Here is a 15,530-nt window from a genome sequence, read left to right on the forward strand (position 1 = left end):
ACTCAAGGATCATGGGGACGTGGGGGGGGGGACGCACACGCTGGCCCTGCCCCCCCCATACCCCCCCCCCGGGCCCCCATTTGCCCCCTGGGTCCCCCTATTTGCCCCCCGGCCCGGCTGAGCCGGGTGAACGCTGCTGCCGCTGCTGCCGCTCTGGCCCCGCCCCCGAGGCCCCAGGCCCCGCCCCCGAGGCTCCGCCCCCCTCCCGTTGCCCTGGCCACGGCGGTTGCCGCGCGACGTAAACACAGGGACGCCGGACGTGGTGACGTCAGGGGCATGGAACGCCGTCGCCACGGCGACACGCGCCGTGTTTACTCCGGGCGGGGGGGGGGGGAAGGGGGAAGCACGTGGGGCCCGAGCGGCGGCGGCGGCGGCGGCACCGGGAGCGCCGGGCCTGGGAAAGCTGGGAACGGGGGGGGGGCCACCGGGCCCGGGAACACCGGGAATGGGGGGGGGGACACCGGGCCTGGGAGAGCTGGGAACGGGGGGGGCACCGGGCCCGGGAACACCGGGAATGGGGGGGGGGCACTGGGAATGGGGTACTGGGCCCGAGAACACCAGGAATGAGGCACCGGACTCGGGAGAGCTGGGAATGGAGGGGGGGCACCGGGCCGGGAACACCGGGAATGGGGGGGACACTGGGCCTGGAAGAGCTGGGAACTGGGGGGGGGGGGCACCGGGCCTGCAAGAGCTGGGAATGGGACACCGGACCCGGGAGAGCTGGGAATGGGGGGGGGGCACCAGGAATGGGGCACCGGGCCTGGGAACACTGGGGCGGCTGGTGGGCAATGGACCCAGGAGAGCTGGGAATGAAGAAGTCGGCCTGAGGCCATGGTGATGGGCACGGCACGGCCGGTGACGCGGGCATCCCCCAAACGGAGCTGGCTGGAGGCCATGGTGACGGGCACAGCATAGCCGGCAGCCTGGGAATCCTCCCGAAACAGAGTTGGCCCCGTGCCGCGGTGACGGGCACAGCGTAGCCAGGAGCCTGGGAATCCTCCCGAAACGGAGTTGGTCCCGTGCCACGGTGACGGGCACGGCACAGCTGGCAATGCTGGGTGTGTCTGCCCTGTGCCACGGTGATGGGCACGGCACAGCTGGCAATGCTGGGTGTGTCTGCCCTGTGCCACGGTGATGGGCAACGGCACAGCCAGCAACCTGGGAATCCCCCAAAATAGAGCCAGCCCCGTGCCATGGTGATGGGCACAGTGTGACTGGCAACCCTGGACGTCTGCCCTGTGCCATGGTGATGGGCACGGTGCAGCCGGCAGCCTGGGAATCCCCCAAAATAGAGCCAGCCCCGTGCCATGGTGATGGGCACAATGTGGCTGGCGATGCCGGGCATCTGCCCTGTGCCACGGTGATGGGCACAGCATGGCCACTAACCCTGAAATGTAGCCGGGCTCGTGCCATGGAGCTGGGCACGGTGCTTTTGGCAACATGGGCATCCGCCCTGTGCCACGGTGATGGGCATGGTGCAGCCAGCAGCCTGGGTATACCCGAAACAGAGCCAGACCTGTGCCATGGTGATGGGCACAGCAAGGCTGGCAACACCAGGTGTCTGCCCTGTGCCACGGTGATGGGCACGGTACAGCTGGCAGCCTGGGAATTCCCCAAAATGGAGCTGGCTCTGTGCCACGGTGATGGGCACGGCATGGCTGGCAATGCTGGGTGTCTGCCCTGTGCCACGGTGATGGGCACGGTGCAGCGGTGCCAGGGCCGAGAGCGGTGGCATGGGGTGCCTGGAATAACCCTGGTGGGTGGCCCCAGCCCGGCCCGGTCCGGTGGCACCCACGGGACCGCAGCTGCTCCTGGCGGTGTCTCAACCCAGCCCTGGCACCACCGCAACCTGGCCAGCCCGTGGCAGCATTGCCAGGGCAGTGCGGTGGGACGGGTGCTGGGTGCACCCCACGGCCCCATGCCACGTCCTGCACCCCCCACGTGTCCCCATGCAAGGTCCTGCACCCCCGGGTGTCCCCGTGCCAGCCCTGCACCCCCACGTGTCCCTGTGCAAGGGCCTGTACCCCCATGTGTTCCCATGCAAGGTCCTGCACCCCCGGGTGACCCCGTGCAAGGTCCTGCACCCCTAGGTGTCCCCGTGCTGGCCCCACATCCCCCCATCTCCCCACGCTGGGCCTGCACCCCAATGTGCCCCCATGCAAGGTCCTGCACCCCCAGGTGTCCCCGTGCAAGGTCCTGCACCCCAACGTGTCCCTGTGCAAGGTCCTGCACCCCTGGGTGTCCCCATGCTGGCCCCACACACCCCCATCTCCCCATGCTGGTCCTGCACCCCCAGGTGACCCCATGCAAGGTCCTGCACCCCCAGGTGCCCCCGTGCAAGGTCCTGCACCTTTACATGTCCCCGTGCAAGGTCCTGCACCCCCAGGTGCCCCCGTGCAAGGTCCTGCACCCCAATGTGCTGCTGTGCAAGGTCCTGCACCTCCATGTGTTCCCATGCAAGGTCCTGCACCCCCGGGTGACCCCGTGCAAGGTCCTGCACCCCTAGGTGTCCCCATGCTGGCCCCACATCCCCCCACGCTGGGCCTGCACCCCAATGTGCCCCCATGCAAAGTCCTGCACCCCAGCGTGTCCCCATGCAAGGTCCTGCACCCCAACGTGTCCCCGTGCAAGGTCCTGCACCCCCAGGTGTCCCTGTGCAAGGTCCTGCTCCCCCAGGTGTCCCCGTGCTGGCCCCCCCCCCAATCTCCCCATGCTGGGCCTGCACCCCAACGTGTCCCCGTACAAGGTCCTGCACCTCTACGTGTCCCCGTGCTGGTCCTGCACCCCCGGTGCCAGCAGGGTCCCGGCATCCCCCGGCACCGGCACTCGGGACCCCCCGCGGGACTCCTGGGGGTCCCGGAGGGGCTCGGTCTCCCCCCCCCCGGTGCCGGCCCCCGGCGGGACCCCGGTCCTCTGCCCCGCTCCCGGTCCCGGGACCCCTCCCGGTGCTGCACCCGCCTGCAAAGGGTCCAGCGAGGGGGACCGGGACCCGCCGGGGCTCTGGATCCCGCCGCTCCCGCTCCGGGACCCCCCGCGGGATCCCACTGCCTCGTCCTTGTAGCACCCGGAGGGGGATTCCCCGGATCCCGGGACTTTCCCAGTGCCCGGTCCCGCACCCCGCTGGGGGTCCCCGGTGCCCCCTACCCCGGTCCCGGGATCCTCCCGGTGCGCTGCTGCCCGGTCCCGGTAACATCCCGCTGGGAGTCCCCGGTTCCCCCTGTCCCGGGATCCCCCAGGTGCGCTGCTGCCTGGTCCCGGTAACACCTCGCTGGGGGGGTCCCCGGTGTCCCCCGCCCCGGTCCCGGGATCCTCCCGGTGCGCTGCTGCCCGGTCCCGGTAACACCCCGCTGCGGGGAGCCCGGCCGCGGCGCCACGTGCGCGGGGGCACCGAGGGGATCCCGGGCCGGTGGGGGGGGAGGGGGCGCTACCGGGAGGGGGATTCCCGATGGGGGGGGAACTACGGGTGGGGGGGGTCCCGGTGGGGAGGGGGCAGGTTACCGGGGGGGGGTCCCGGTGCCGAGGGGGGATTACCGAGGGGGTGCCGATGTGGGGAGGGGCGTTACCGGGGGGGGGTCCCCGGCGCCGGGGGGGCTCCCCCCGCGGCCGCCGTCCCGGATGGCTCGGGCCGTTTCTAGAACCGTTGTGCCCGTTTCTATTAATACGCGCTGCTCCGGCGGCGGCAGCGGCGGCGGCGGCGGCGCTGCGAGGAAGGGATTCCCTCTGACGTCATTGCTAGGATACCAAACAAACACAGCCGAGACAAGCCCATATATGGCTAATTGCGTCACAGGAACTCCGGCGGGGAGGGACGAGGGATCCCCTCCTCTCCCGCCGCCGCCGCGGCGCCTTTTAACGGCGACGGCGGGCGAAGGGGCCGCAGAGAGCGGCGGGCAGCGGGCGGCGGCGGCGGCGGGTCCCGGGGCGGCTCGGGGGCCCGGGGCGGCGGGGCCGCGCCGCCGCGTGACGTCAGCGGGGCGGGGCGCCGCCGTATAAATCGGGCGCGCGGTGGAGAAGCGGTTCATTCATAAAAGCTCGTGCGGAGGCGCTTCGGCGGCGGCGGATACCGGACACCGGAGCTCCAGCGCGGCCTGCGAGCGGTGCGCCGGGACTTTGCAACCGGAACCTTGGGGCGGGGGCACCGGAGCCCGGCACCGGCCGACGCGGGACTTTGCAACCGGAGCCGCGAGGAGGAGGAGAGGGGGGGTGCACCGGGGACTTGCACCGGCGGACCGGCACTTTCCAACCGGAGCTTTGCACCGGCGGACGCGGAGCTGTGAACCGGGGACTTGCACCGGCGGACCGGGACTTTCCACCGGAGCTTTGCATCGGCGGACGCGGAGCTTTAAACGGGAGCTTTGCACCGGCGGACCCAGGACTTTGTACCGGAGCCTGGGACGAGTGCACCGGAGCTTTGTACCGGCAGAGCCGGGACTTTCCAACCGGGGCTTTGTACCGGCGGAACCGGGAGTTTGAACCGGAGCCTGCGGCGGGTGCACCGGAGTCTCGTACCGGCGGAGCGGGACTTCCACATACCGGCTCGCCGGGAGTTTGAACGGGGGAACGCGGCGGCGCCGGGTGTCCGCCAAGCGCAGCGGCACCTCGTAGCAGCGAACCGGGAGCTTGAAACGGGCGAAACCCGGGACCTTAAACCAGCGGAGCGGAGCTTCTCCCACCGGATCACCGGCCGCGGCGGGGCACCACCGGGGAGCTCGGCAGCGGGGCCGGCCGCAGCGATGCCGCTGGCCTGACAGGCCCGGTGCGCGCGCCGTCCCCCTCCCCCCCCCACCCAAACCCGCTCCCGGTGCAGCCTTGGCGTGGCGCCGCCGCCCCCGGTTCCCCGGGGCCATGTACCAGGGCTTCCCCGGTGACTACGACTCCGCGTCGCGCTGCAGCTCGTCGCCGTCGGCCGAGTCGCAGTACCTGTCCTCGGTGGACTCCTTCGGGAGCCCCACGGCGGCGGCCGCCGCGCAGGTGAGCGCCGGGGCGGCGGGGAGGAGGGGGCGGCGGCGGCGGCGCGCGCGGACGCCGAGGGGGCGGGGTCGTGCGTAAACGCGTGACGCGCTGGAACCCTCCGTGATGACGCGGCGCACGTACGGCGCGCGCGGCTCCTTTCCCGCCCCCCCCCGCGCGGCGCCGCGCGCTATTTTGGAACGCGGCGGCCGCCCCCGTTGCTAAGGGGCGGCGGGATCCCGCGCGCCCATTGGCTCGCCGCGGGGCACGCCCCCGCCGCGCGCTGATTGGGCCCCCGCCGCGGGGGCACGCCCACTTCTCCCCCTCCCCCTCTCCCGCGCGGGGGAGGGGAGTGTGTGTGGGGGGGGAGCCGTGCGCGCTGCCCCGCTGCGCACCGGAGCGGGGGGGGGAACGGGACACCGGGACCCCCCCCCTCAATGTGTGTGTGGGGGGTCCAGCAGGGTGCAGGCCCCGGTGCAACCGCGGGGGACACCCGGTGCGCCCGTTACCGCCGCGGGGGGGGGGGGGAGCAGTGCATTCCCCCCCCCCCAACCGCTTCCCGGTGCAACCGGAGTTGGGGGTCCCGGTGCATGGTCGGTTGTGTTAGTACCGGGGGAGGGGGGGTAATGCACCCCCCCTCCCACACACACACACACATAGCGGTTCCCGGTGCAACCGGAGTTGGGGGGTTCCACCCCGGTGCATCCCTTCGTGGCCCCGGTGCAACCGGGCGGGGGAGCACCCGGTGCGTGGCCGGTTCCGTTAGCACCGGGAGGGGGTGTAATGCACCCCCCCCCCCCTCCCCGGTCGCGGTGCAACTAGGGGATGGGGGACCTGGAGCCCCCAGCTCAGTGCAGCCCCCCAGGGCCCATGTGCAATGAGGGGGGGGACCCTCGGTGCCCCCCCTGATCCTGACCCACCCAGGGTGGGGGGCACCCAGCCCCTCTCCTGATGCAATTTGGGGGTCTCACTGCCCCCCCCCCACCTTTAGGTGCCCCCCAGCCTTGCAGGGTCCTTGGTGCCAAATGGAGGGGTCCAGGTGTCTCTGGGGTGCAACTGCTGTGGGGGGGGGGGTTAGAGCTGAAATCCCCCTGCCCCACCATGGGGGGGGGCACCCCATCACCCAGTGCTGCTCCTGTGCCCCCTTGGGTGCTGGGGGGGGGGTTGCACATAGGTGCAGGTGGGGGAGACCTCATGCTTTCGGGAGGCCTCATGCTTTAGGGTGTCAGGGTGGTCTCGCATGTTGGTCGGGGGGGGGGGGCAGGGGGTGTCCTCGTGCATTGGTGCCCCGGTGCCGGGGGGTCCTCGTGCCCTGGAGGCCTCGCACGTCGGTGCTGGGGGACAGGGACCTCGTGCATGGGTGCGAGCAAGGTTTTGCCCATCAATGCTAGGGTGACAGGGACCTGGTGCACGGGTGACAGGGACCTCATTGCACGGGTGCGAGCAAGGTCTTGCACATGGGTGCCAGGGGACAAGGACCTCGTGATGGTGCTGGGGCACAGGGACCTCATGCACAGGTGCAAGTGAGGTCTTGCATGTTGGTGCCGGAGGACAGGGACCTCGTGCATGGGTGCAGGTGGGGTGTTGCACATTGGCACTGGGGTGTAGGGACCTCGTGCGATGGCACTGGGGCATGGGGACCTTGTGCATGGGTGCAGGTGAGGTCTCGTTATGTCAGTGACGGGGCTCGTGTTGGTGCTGGGGCACAGGGACCTCGTATGCGGGTGCAGGTGAGGTGTTGCTCTTTGGTGCCAGGGTGATGGGGACATCATGCATGGGTGCAAGAAAGGTCTCACGCCTGGGTGACGGGGACCTCATGCATAGGAGCAAGCAAGGTCTCCAGCATGGGTGCTGGGGGACAGGGACCTTGCGCACAAGTGCGGGTGGCATGTTGCCTGTTGGTGGACATTGCGCATGGGTGCAAGCAAGGCCTCCAGTGTTGGTGCTGATGCCAGGGACCTCGTGTGCTGGTGCAAGCACCGTCTTGTGCATGGGTGACAGGGACCTCATCCAGGGGTGCAAGCAAGGTCTTGTGCATGGGTGACAGGGACCTCATCCGGGGTGCAAGCGCTGTCTTGTGCATGGGTGACAGGGACCTCATCCAGGGGTGCAAGCAAGGTCTTGTGCATGGGTGACAGGGACCTCATCCAGGGGTGCAAGCAAGGTCTTGTGCATGGGTGACAGGGACCTCATCCAGGGGTGCAAGCAAGGTCTTGTGCATGGGTGCTGGGGTGACAGGGACCTCGTGAAGGGTTGCAAGTGAGGTCTTGTGCATGGGTGCAAGCGAGGTCTTGTGCATGGGTGACAGGGACCTCATCCGGGGTGCAAGCAAGGTCTTGTGCATCAGTGCTGGGATGACAGGGACCTCATGAAGGGTTGCGAGTTGAGGTCTCATGCATTGGTCCCGGGGTGACAGGGACCTTGTGCATCGGTGGCGGGGTGCAAGCGCTGTCTCGCCCACGGGTGCCCCCGGCCGTGCCCTGACCGTGCCCTGTCTCCGCAGGAGTGCAGCGGCCTGGGGGATATGCCCGGCTCCTTCGTGCCCACGGTGACGGCCATCACCACGAGCCAGGACCTGCAGTGGCTGGTGCAACCCACCCTCATCTCCTCGGTGGCCCAGTCGCAGCCGCCGGGGGGGCCCATGGCCCACCAGCAGCAGCAGCAGCCGCAGCAGCCGCCCCCCTCCGCCGCCCCCGTGGACCCCTACGACCTGCCGGGACCCAGCTACTCGACGCCGGGCATGGGAGCCTTCGGCACGGGACCCTCGCCGGGGGCCGCCCGCCCCGCGCGCGCCCGGCCCCGCCGCAGCCGCGAGGAGACGGTGAGTGGCGTCCCCGTGACGCGGGTTTTGGGGGAGAGCGGTGGGATTTTGGGGGTGGTGGGGTTTTTTTTTCGGGGGAGGGTGTGCCACCCTGGCTGACGGTGCTGTCGCCCTCGCAGCTGACGCCGGAGGAGGAGGAGAAGCGGCGGGTGCGCCGGGAGAGGAACAAGCTGGCCGCCGCCAAGTGCCGCAACCGGCGCCGGGAGCTCACGGACCGGCTGCAAGCGGTGAGTGCCGGGGACGTCGGAGGGGATGGTGGTGACCCTGGGGGGCTTGGAGATGTTGGAGGGGGCGGTGATGTCCCCAGGACTTGGACAGATGGCTCCTATGGGTGCAGGTCTAGGGGATGTTGGAGGGGGCGATGGTGTCCCCAGGTCTAGGGGATGTTGGAGGGGGACAGGTGGCTCCTATAGATGCAGATCCTGGGGAACAGTAGATGGATGTGGACAGGGACATGGGGATGTTGGAGAGGACGGCAATGTCCCTGGGACTTGGATGTTGGAAGGGGACAGATGGCTCCTATGATGCGGCTCTTGGGGACGTTGGAGGGGATGGTGGTGTCCCCAGCTCTTGGGGAATGTTTGCTCCTATGATGCAGCTCTTGGGGATGTTGGAGGGGACGATGGTGTCCCCAGGACTTGGGGAACGATTGCTCCTATGGCTGTAGATCCTGGGGATGATGGTGTCCCCAGGACTTGGATGTTGGAGGTGTACAGATTGCTCCCTATGGCTGCAGATCTTGGGGGACATTGGAGGGGAATATGGTGTCCCCAGGGCCTAGGGATGCTGGAGGGGGACAGGTTGCTCCTATGGCTCAGATTCTGGCAGCGTTGGAGGGGACAATGGTGTCCCCTGGACTTTGGAGGGGGACAGATGGCTCCTATGGGTGCAGATCCTGGGGGTGCTGGACAGGGACCCCATGGGTGCAGATCCTGGGGACACTGGAGAGGGTGACGGTGTCCCCAGGACTTGTGGATTTTGGAGGTGTAGAGAGAGCTCCTATGGCTGCAGATCCTGGGATGTTGTCCTGAGGACACTATCATCCTGTCCTTGGGGATGTTGGAGGGGGACAGGTAGCTCCCTATGGCTGAAGATCCTGGGGACGTTGGAGGGGATGATGGTGTCTCCAGGGCCTGGGGATGTTGGAGGGGACAGGAGTGTCCCCAGGACTTGGGGGTGTTGGAAGCAGATCGCTCCCATGGGTGCAGATCCTGGGGATGCTGGACAGGGACTGCATGGATGCAGATCCCAGGGAAATGGAGATGTTAGAGAGGATGGCAACGTCCCCAGGACTTGGGGACGTTGGAAGGGGACGGATCGCCCCTATGGGTGCAGATCCTGGGGATGTTGTAGGGGACAGTGGTGTCCCTAGGACTTGGGGGCATTAGAGGGGGAGAGATCAGTCCCTATAAGTGCAGATCCTGGGGACATTAGAGAGGATGACTGTGTCCCCAGGGCTTGGGGATGTTGGAGGGGGACCATGATGTCCTCACATCCTAGGGACATCAGAGGGGGATGATGGGCCCCCAGGAGCCAGGGCCACTGGAAGGCCCAGGGACATCAGAGGGGGCTGATGTCCCCAGGAGCTGGGATGGCAGAGGGGGACAGACCCCACCCTAAGGGTGTCAGATACTGATGTCCCTGTGATCTGGGGACACCGGAGGGGGACAGACTGATCCCTGCAGGTGCAGATCCTAGGCAGTTGGGGATGTTGGAGGGGGATGATGTCCCCTGGAGCTGGAGATGTCATGGGGGGGGGGCAGATTGATGCCCAGGGACATCAGAGGGGGACACTAATGTCCCTGCGATCTGGTGACATTGGAGGAGACCAGCGATGCCCAGGGCCATTGCAGGAGGATGAGCTTGTCCCCATGATGTGGGGACACTGGAGGGGTACAGATATCCAGGGACATTGCAGGGTGACAGGGATGTCCCCATGATCTGGGGACATCAGAGGGGACAGATTTGTGCCCAGGGATGTTGGAGGGAGAAGATGCCCCTCACCATGATTGGGGCAACGTTGGAGGGGGACAGAGTGATGCCACTGGGTGCAGATCACAAGGAGCTGGGGACATTGGAGGGGGATGATGTCCCCAGGAGCTGGGGACATCAGAGGGGGACAGATCCATGCCTAGGGACTCTGGAGAGGAGTGATGATGTCCGCAGGAGCTGGTGATGTCAGAGGGCAGCAGATCTATGCCTAGGGACATTGGAGGGGGATGATGTCCCCAGGAGCCAGGGACATTGCAGGGGGATAGGCCCATACCTAGGGACATCAGAGGGGGGGGTGATGCTGTCCTTGGGAGCTGGGGACATCAGAGGGGGACAGATCCATGCCTGGGGATGTTGGATGGAGATGATGCCAACCCCAGGAGCCAGGGGACATTGAAGGGGACAGATCCATGCCTAGGGACACTGGAGGGAGATGCTGACATCCCCAGGAGCTGGGGGACATTGGGGAGGACAGATCCATGCCTGAGGATATTGGATGGGGACAATGGTGTTCCTAGGGGACATTGGAGGGGGATGCTGATGTCCCCAGGAGCTGATGCTGTTAGAGGGGGACAGATCCATGCCTGAGGATGTTGGATGGGGATGACACAATCCCCAGGAGCTGATGCCATCAGAGGAGAACAGATCCATGCCTAGGGACACTGTAGGGGGATGGTGATGTCCCCAGGAGCTGGGGAATATCAGAGAGGGACAGATCCATGCCTGGGGATGTTGGATGGGGACAATGATGTCCCCAGGGAGCATTGGAGGAGGATGCTGACCTCCCCAGGAGCTGGTGCCATCAGAGTGGGACAGATCCATGCCTGGGGATGCTGGATGGGGATGACTCAATGCCCAGGAGCCAGGGGATGTCAGAAGGGGATGCCAATGTCCCCAGGAGCTGGTGCCATCAGAGAGGGACAGATCAATGCTTGGGGATGTTGGATGGGGACAACGATGTCCCCAGGAGCTAGGGGATGTCGGAGGGGAATGCAAATGTCCCCAGGAGCTGGTGCCATCAGAGAGGGATGGATCCATGCCTAGGGACGGATCCATGCCTAGGGACATCAGAGGAGGATGCTGACATCCCAGGGAGCTGATGCCCTCAGAGGGGGACAGATCCATGCCTGGAGACATCAGAGGGGGCTTCCACTGCTGTCAGAGGGGGGCTGCTCTGATTTTTTTCCCCCCTCAATCCTCACCTTCCTCTTCCTCCCTCCGCCAGGAGACAGACCAGCTGGAGGAGGAGAAAGCGGAGCTGGAGTCGGAGATCGCCGAGCTGCAGAAGGAGAAGGAGCGCCTGGAGTTCGTGCTGGTGGCCCACGCGCCCGGCTGCAAGCTCCCCTTCGAGGACGTCGGCGAGCTGAGCGCCGCCGCCGCCGAGGTGAGCTCTTTGGGGATGCCGGGCAAAGAGGAGCCGTTTGGGCCCGCCGCCTTCCTGCCCGTGCCCGTGCCCGCGCCGGCGGTGCCCTTCCAGCAGAGCCAGGCCCCCGGCGCCGAGGGCCCCTTCCCCAGCTGCTGCTTCGCGCCCGGCGCCCCGCCGGCGCCGGCACCGCCTAACCCCTCCTATACGTCTTCGTTTGTGTTCACCTACCCAGAGGGAGCGACCTGCGGAGCCTCGCATCAGCGGAGCAGCAGCAGCGACCAGTCCTCGGACTCCTTGAATTCTCCCTCGCTACTCGCGTTGTGAACGCCCCCCCCCACCTCAAAACTACCCCCCCCCCCGTGCCCTCCCCACCAAAAAAAAAACCGGGGTGCTCCAGCCCTTGGCGCCTTCCTGGGGAGGGGGATTTCTTTTTTTTTTTTCCCTTCTTCTGGCTCTCGTGACCCCGGCTGGGGTGTGTTTTGGAGCAATGGGAAGGGAAGGGGGGGTTTGGGGGGGGTATCTGGCGCCTTGGTGGAGTGTGGGGGATCTGGCACCTCCTGGGGGGAGGGGTCTGTGCGGCGTCTTCATCGTCCCAAGAGGGTCTATGTGGCTTCGCCGTCATCCTAGAGGTGTCCATGCAGCCTCTCCGTCATCCCATGAGGGTCCATGCAGCATCTCCCTTGTCCTAGGGGTGTTTGTGCAGCATCTCCCTTGTCCCAGTGGGTCCATGTGGCCTCTCCATCATCCCAAGAGGGTCTGTGCAGCACCTTCCTTGTCCTGGAGGTGTCTGTGCAACCTCTCCATCATCCCAAGAGGTGTCTGTCCAGCATCTCCCTTGTCCTGGAGGTGTCTGTGCAACCTCTCCATCATCCCAAGAGGTGTCTGTCCAGCATCTCCCTTGTCCTGGAGGTGTCTGTGCAACCTCTCCATCATCCCAAGAGGTGTCCAGCATCTCCCTTGTCCCAGTGGGTCCATGTGGCCTCTCCATCATGCCATGAGGGTCTGTGCAGCCTCTTCCTTGTCCTAGAGGTGTCCATGCAGCCTCTCTGTCATCCCCAGAGGGTCTGTGCAGTATCTCTGTTGCCCTCCTGGTTGGGTCTCAAGCACCTTGGAGGGTCATTCCACCACCCTGGGGGTCCATGCAGCATCTCCAACACCCTAGAGGTGTCTATGCTGCATCTCCATTAACCTAAGAGGGTCCATGAGGCCTCTCTATTAATCCAAGAGGGTCCATGCGGTATCTCCCTGGCCCTCCTCGTGGGGTCTCCAGCGCCTTGCGGGGCCTCTCCATCACTGTGGGGCTCTGTGTGGCCTCTTCATCATCCCAAGAGGGTCCATGCCCTATCTCTGTTGCACCCCTAGTGGGGTCTCTGGCACCTGGGGGGGGTCATCTCCATCACCCTGGGAGTCCATTTGGTGTTCCCATTGGCCAGAGGTGTCCATGTGGCCTCTCCATCATTCCAAGAGGGTCTATGGGGCATCTCCACTGCTCTGGAAGTCCATTTGGCATCTCCGTCACCCAGAGGTGTCCATGCAACTTCATCATCCCAAGAGGGTCCGTGTGGCTTCTCTGTTGCCTGCCCTGGGTGGGGGACATCCCCACCACCCTGGCGGTCCCAGCAGCATCTCCATCACACTGGAGTTGCCTGTACCCAATTGCTGCCCCCCTGGGGAGGGGGAGGGGGGGGCATGTCAACGCTATGTTCCCATCACCCTGGAGGTATCTCCACCTCCTTGCAGGAGGCTGCATGGCATCTCTAGCACCCTGGGGTGTCCCTATCTCCGTCACCCAAGGGGGTCCCTGCCCTGCCCCCAGGGCCCCCCGGTGCTTGTGGCCCCCCCCCGCGCCCTGCGCCGTCCTTCTCGCGTGACCAAGCTTCGCCAGCATTGACTCTGTTCTCTCTCTATATATATTATATATATATTTTTGTTGCGTGCGGCCGGCTCCGCGGGGCCGCCCGCCACCGGGAGATGTTTAATTTTTTATTATTATTATTATTATTATTGCCTGTGCTGTATTTGTGACTCTGTTACGGGGGCCTGGCCCCTCCCCCACCCCCCCCCGCGTCCGCGCTCGCCCCATCCGCACCGTGGCCAATAAAACCCGCTTTGGATCGGCTTCGCGGCTCGTCTTTGTCTCCGGTGCGCCGCATCCCCCTCCGCGAGGGGAAGGTCCAACTTGGCTCTGCGTCACCAAGCTCTGGGTTGGGGACGGTCTCCTGGCTGTGGGGCTCTGTGCCGTGGGGCACTCAGGCCATTGAGCCCTGGGGGACATGGAGCTCCTGGGGACATGGGTTCCCCATGGGAAGATGGAGCTCTTGGGTGCACAGAGCTCTTGGGGACACAGAGCTCATGGGGAAGATGGATCCCCATGGGAATGATGGAGCTCATGGGGAAGATGGAGCCCTATGGGGACACAGAACTTGTGGGGATAGACAGAGCTCTGGGGGATCATGGAACTTAGGGCGACACAGAGCTTGTGTGGCCATGGAGCTCATGGGGATGTGGAGCCCCTGGGGACACCGAGCCCATGGGGACACCGAGCCTGTCCCTTAAGGGAGCCCTTGAGAACACAAGAGTCCAGGGTTTGGAGGTCCCTGGGTACATGGAGCCCCTGGATCTGGGAGCTTCTGGGGACACCAAGTCCTTGGGAGACATGGAGCCATGGGGACATGGAGCCTGGGTACACGGAGCCCATGAGTCACAGCACCCAGGGACATGGCACCTGGGGATGTGGTGCTCCAGGGCCACAATGTCCTGGGGACGCAGAGCCCATGGGTCATGGTACTTGGGGACACGGTGCCTGGGGATGTGACACTCCAGGGCCATGATGTCCTGGGGACATGGAGCCCATGGGTCATGGTACTTGGGGACACGGTGCCTGGGGATGCGACACTCCAGGGCCATGATGTCCTGGGGACACGGAGCCCATGGGTCATGGCACTTGGGGACACGGTGTCTGATGTCACAGCACCAAGGGGCATGGCACTGGGGGTCCTGGCACTGAGTGTCACAACGCCTGGGGACACGGCACCCGGTGTCACAGCACCTAGGGACATGTCACATGGTGTCACAGCTCCCAGGGACATGGCACCTGGGGATGCGACACTCCAGGACCATGATGTCCTGGGGACACAGAGCCCGTGGGTCACGGTATTTGGGGACACGGTGCCTGATGTCATGGCACCGGGGGTCCTGACACCCAGTGTCACAGCACCCGGGGACATGTCACATGGTGTCACGGCTCCCAGGGACAGGACACTGGTGCAGACCTGGCCGTGGCATCACAGGGACCCAGGTGTCCAGGGGAACCAGGTGTCTGGGGACCGGGGCAGGGGACATCACTGCCCTGCTGCGGCCGGGTGTCCCCCAGCTATGGCCCTGCTGGGATGCCCCAGGCCCCGCCCCTTCCCGTGGACCCGCCCCCATTAGCCCCGCCCCCTCCACACCTGCAGCAGGGTGTGTGTGACCTGCACTGCTCTTACCAGCCCTGTGCCTTTCTATTGGTCCGCCTGCCTGCCAATTAGGAAGGGGGGCGGGCCTACCTGGCGGGCCGGGCTCTTAAAAGGGCCACGCCTCCCAAAGGCCACGCCCCCCCGGCCAGGGGGCTGCAGCCCCGCCGGCGGCCGCCAGGGGGCGCCCGTGCCAAGGGGAACCGGGGGGCACCGGGGGGGGGGGGCGTGTTCGGGGGCTCTTTGCCCACTTTGGGGGGGCCCCTGCCCAGTTTATGGGGTCCCTGCCCACTTTTGGGGAGGTTCTTGCCCATTTTGGGGGATCCTTCCTCAGTTTAGGGGGTCCTTGCCAGTTTGGGGGGGTCCTTGCTCAGTTTGGGGCGACCATGCCCACTTTCGGGGGGTTCTTGCCCACTTTGGGGGCTTCTTGTCCATTTTTGGGGAGCCCATCCTCAGTTTAGGGGGCTCTTTGCCCGCTTTGGGGGGGTCTCTGCCCACTTTGGGGGGATTCTTGCCCACTTTGGGGGCTTCTTGTCCATTTTGGGGGCTTCTTGTCCATTTTGGGGGAGTCCATCCTCAGTTTATGGGGCTCTTTGCCCACTTTGGGGGGATCTCTGCCCACTTTGGGGGGATTCTTGCCCACTTATGGGGCTCCTTCCTCAGTTTAGGGGGTCCTTGCCCGGTTTGGGGGGGGGTCCTTGCTCAGTTTGGAGGATCTCTGCTCACTTTTGGAGGGGCTCCTGTCCATTTTGGGGGGTCCTTCCTCACTTTAGGGGGGTCTCTGCCCAGTTTGGGGGAGGTATCGCTCAATTGGGGGGGGGTCCTTGCCCAGTTTGGGGAGTTATTGCTCAGTTTGGGGGGGGTCCTTGCCCAGTTTGGGGGGGACACTGCCCAGTTCGGGGGCCCCGGTCCTTGCCCAGTTCGGGGGGGGACACTGCCCAGTTCGGGG

General features: G+C 66.0%; 2 protein-coding genes across 2 annotated transcripts in view; one reads left to right on the forward strand and one right to left on the reverse strand.

The window, feature by feature from the left end:
* The window catches only part of PAF1 (PAF1 homolog, Paf1/RNA polymerase II complex component), a 104,912-nt gene extending 100,342 nt beyond the window's left edge, over positions 1-4,570 (reverse strand). The window contains 1 exon segment of the mRNA XM_067314540.1: positions 4,565-4,570. The gene's annotated coding sequence lies outside the window, so the exon portion shown is untranslated.
* Positions 3,900-13,187, forward strand: FOSB (FosB proto-oncogene, AP-1 transcription factor subunit). Its single transcript, XM_067314541.1, has 4 exons — positions 3,900-4,971; positions 7,454-7,771; positions 7,891-7,998; positions 10,989-13,187. The coding sequence occupies exons 1-4, from the start codon at positions 4,846-4,848 to the stop codon at positions 11,451-11,453; spliced, it is 1,017 nt and encodes a 338-aa protein (XP_067170642.1). The 5' UTR covers positions 3,900-4,845; the 3' UTR covers positions 11,454-13,187.
* Positions 13,188-15,530: the final 2,343 nt, after the last annotated feature.

This window comes from Apteryx mantelli, chromosome 35, assembly GCF_036417845.1.
Source record: "Apteryx mantelli isolate bAptMan1 chromosome 35, bAptMan1.hap1, whole genome shotgun sequence".
In the NCBI taxonomy this organism is placed as follows: domain Eukaryota; kingdom Metazoa; phylum Chordata; class Aves; order Apterygiformes; family Apterygidae; genus Apteryx; species Apteryx mantelli.

Coding starts and splice junctions, on each gene's coding strand:
- FOSB (XM_067314541.1), top strand. CDS start 4,846: ATGTACCAGGGCTTCCCCGGTGACTACGACTCCGCGTCGCGCTGCAGC. Junction 4,972..7,453: donor CGGCGGCGGCCGCCGCGCAG/GTGAGCGCCGGG, acceptor CTGTCTCCGCAG/GAGTGCAGCGGCCTGGGGGA. Junction 7,999..10,988: donor TCACGGACCGGCTGCAAGCG/GTGAGTGCCGGG, acceptor TCCCTCCGCCAG/GAGACAGACCAGCTGGAGGA.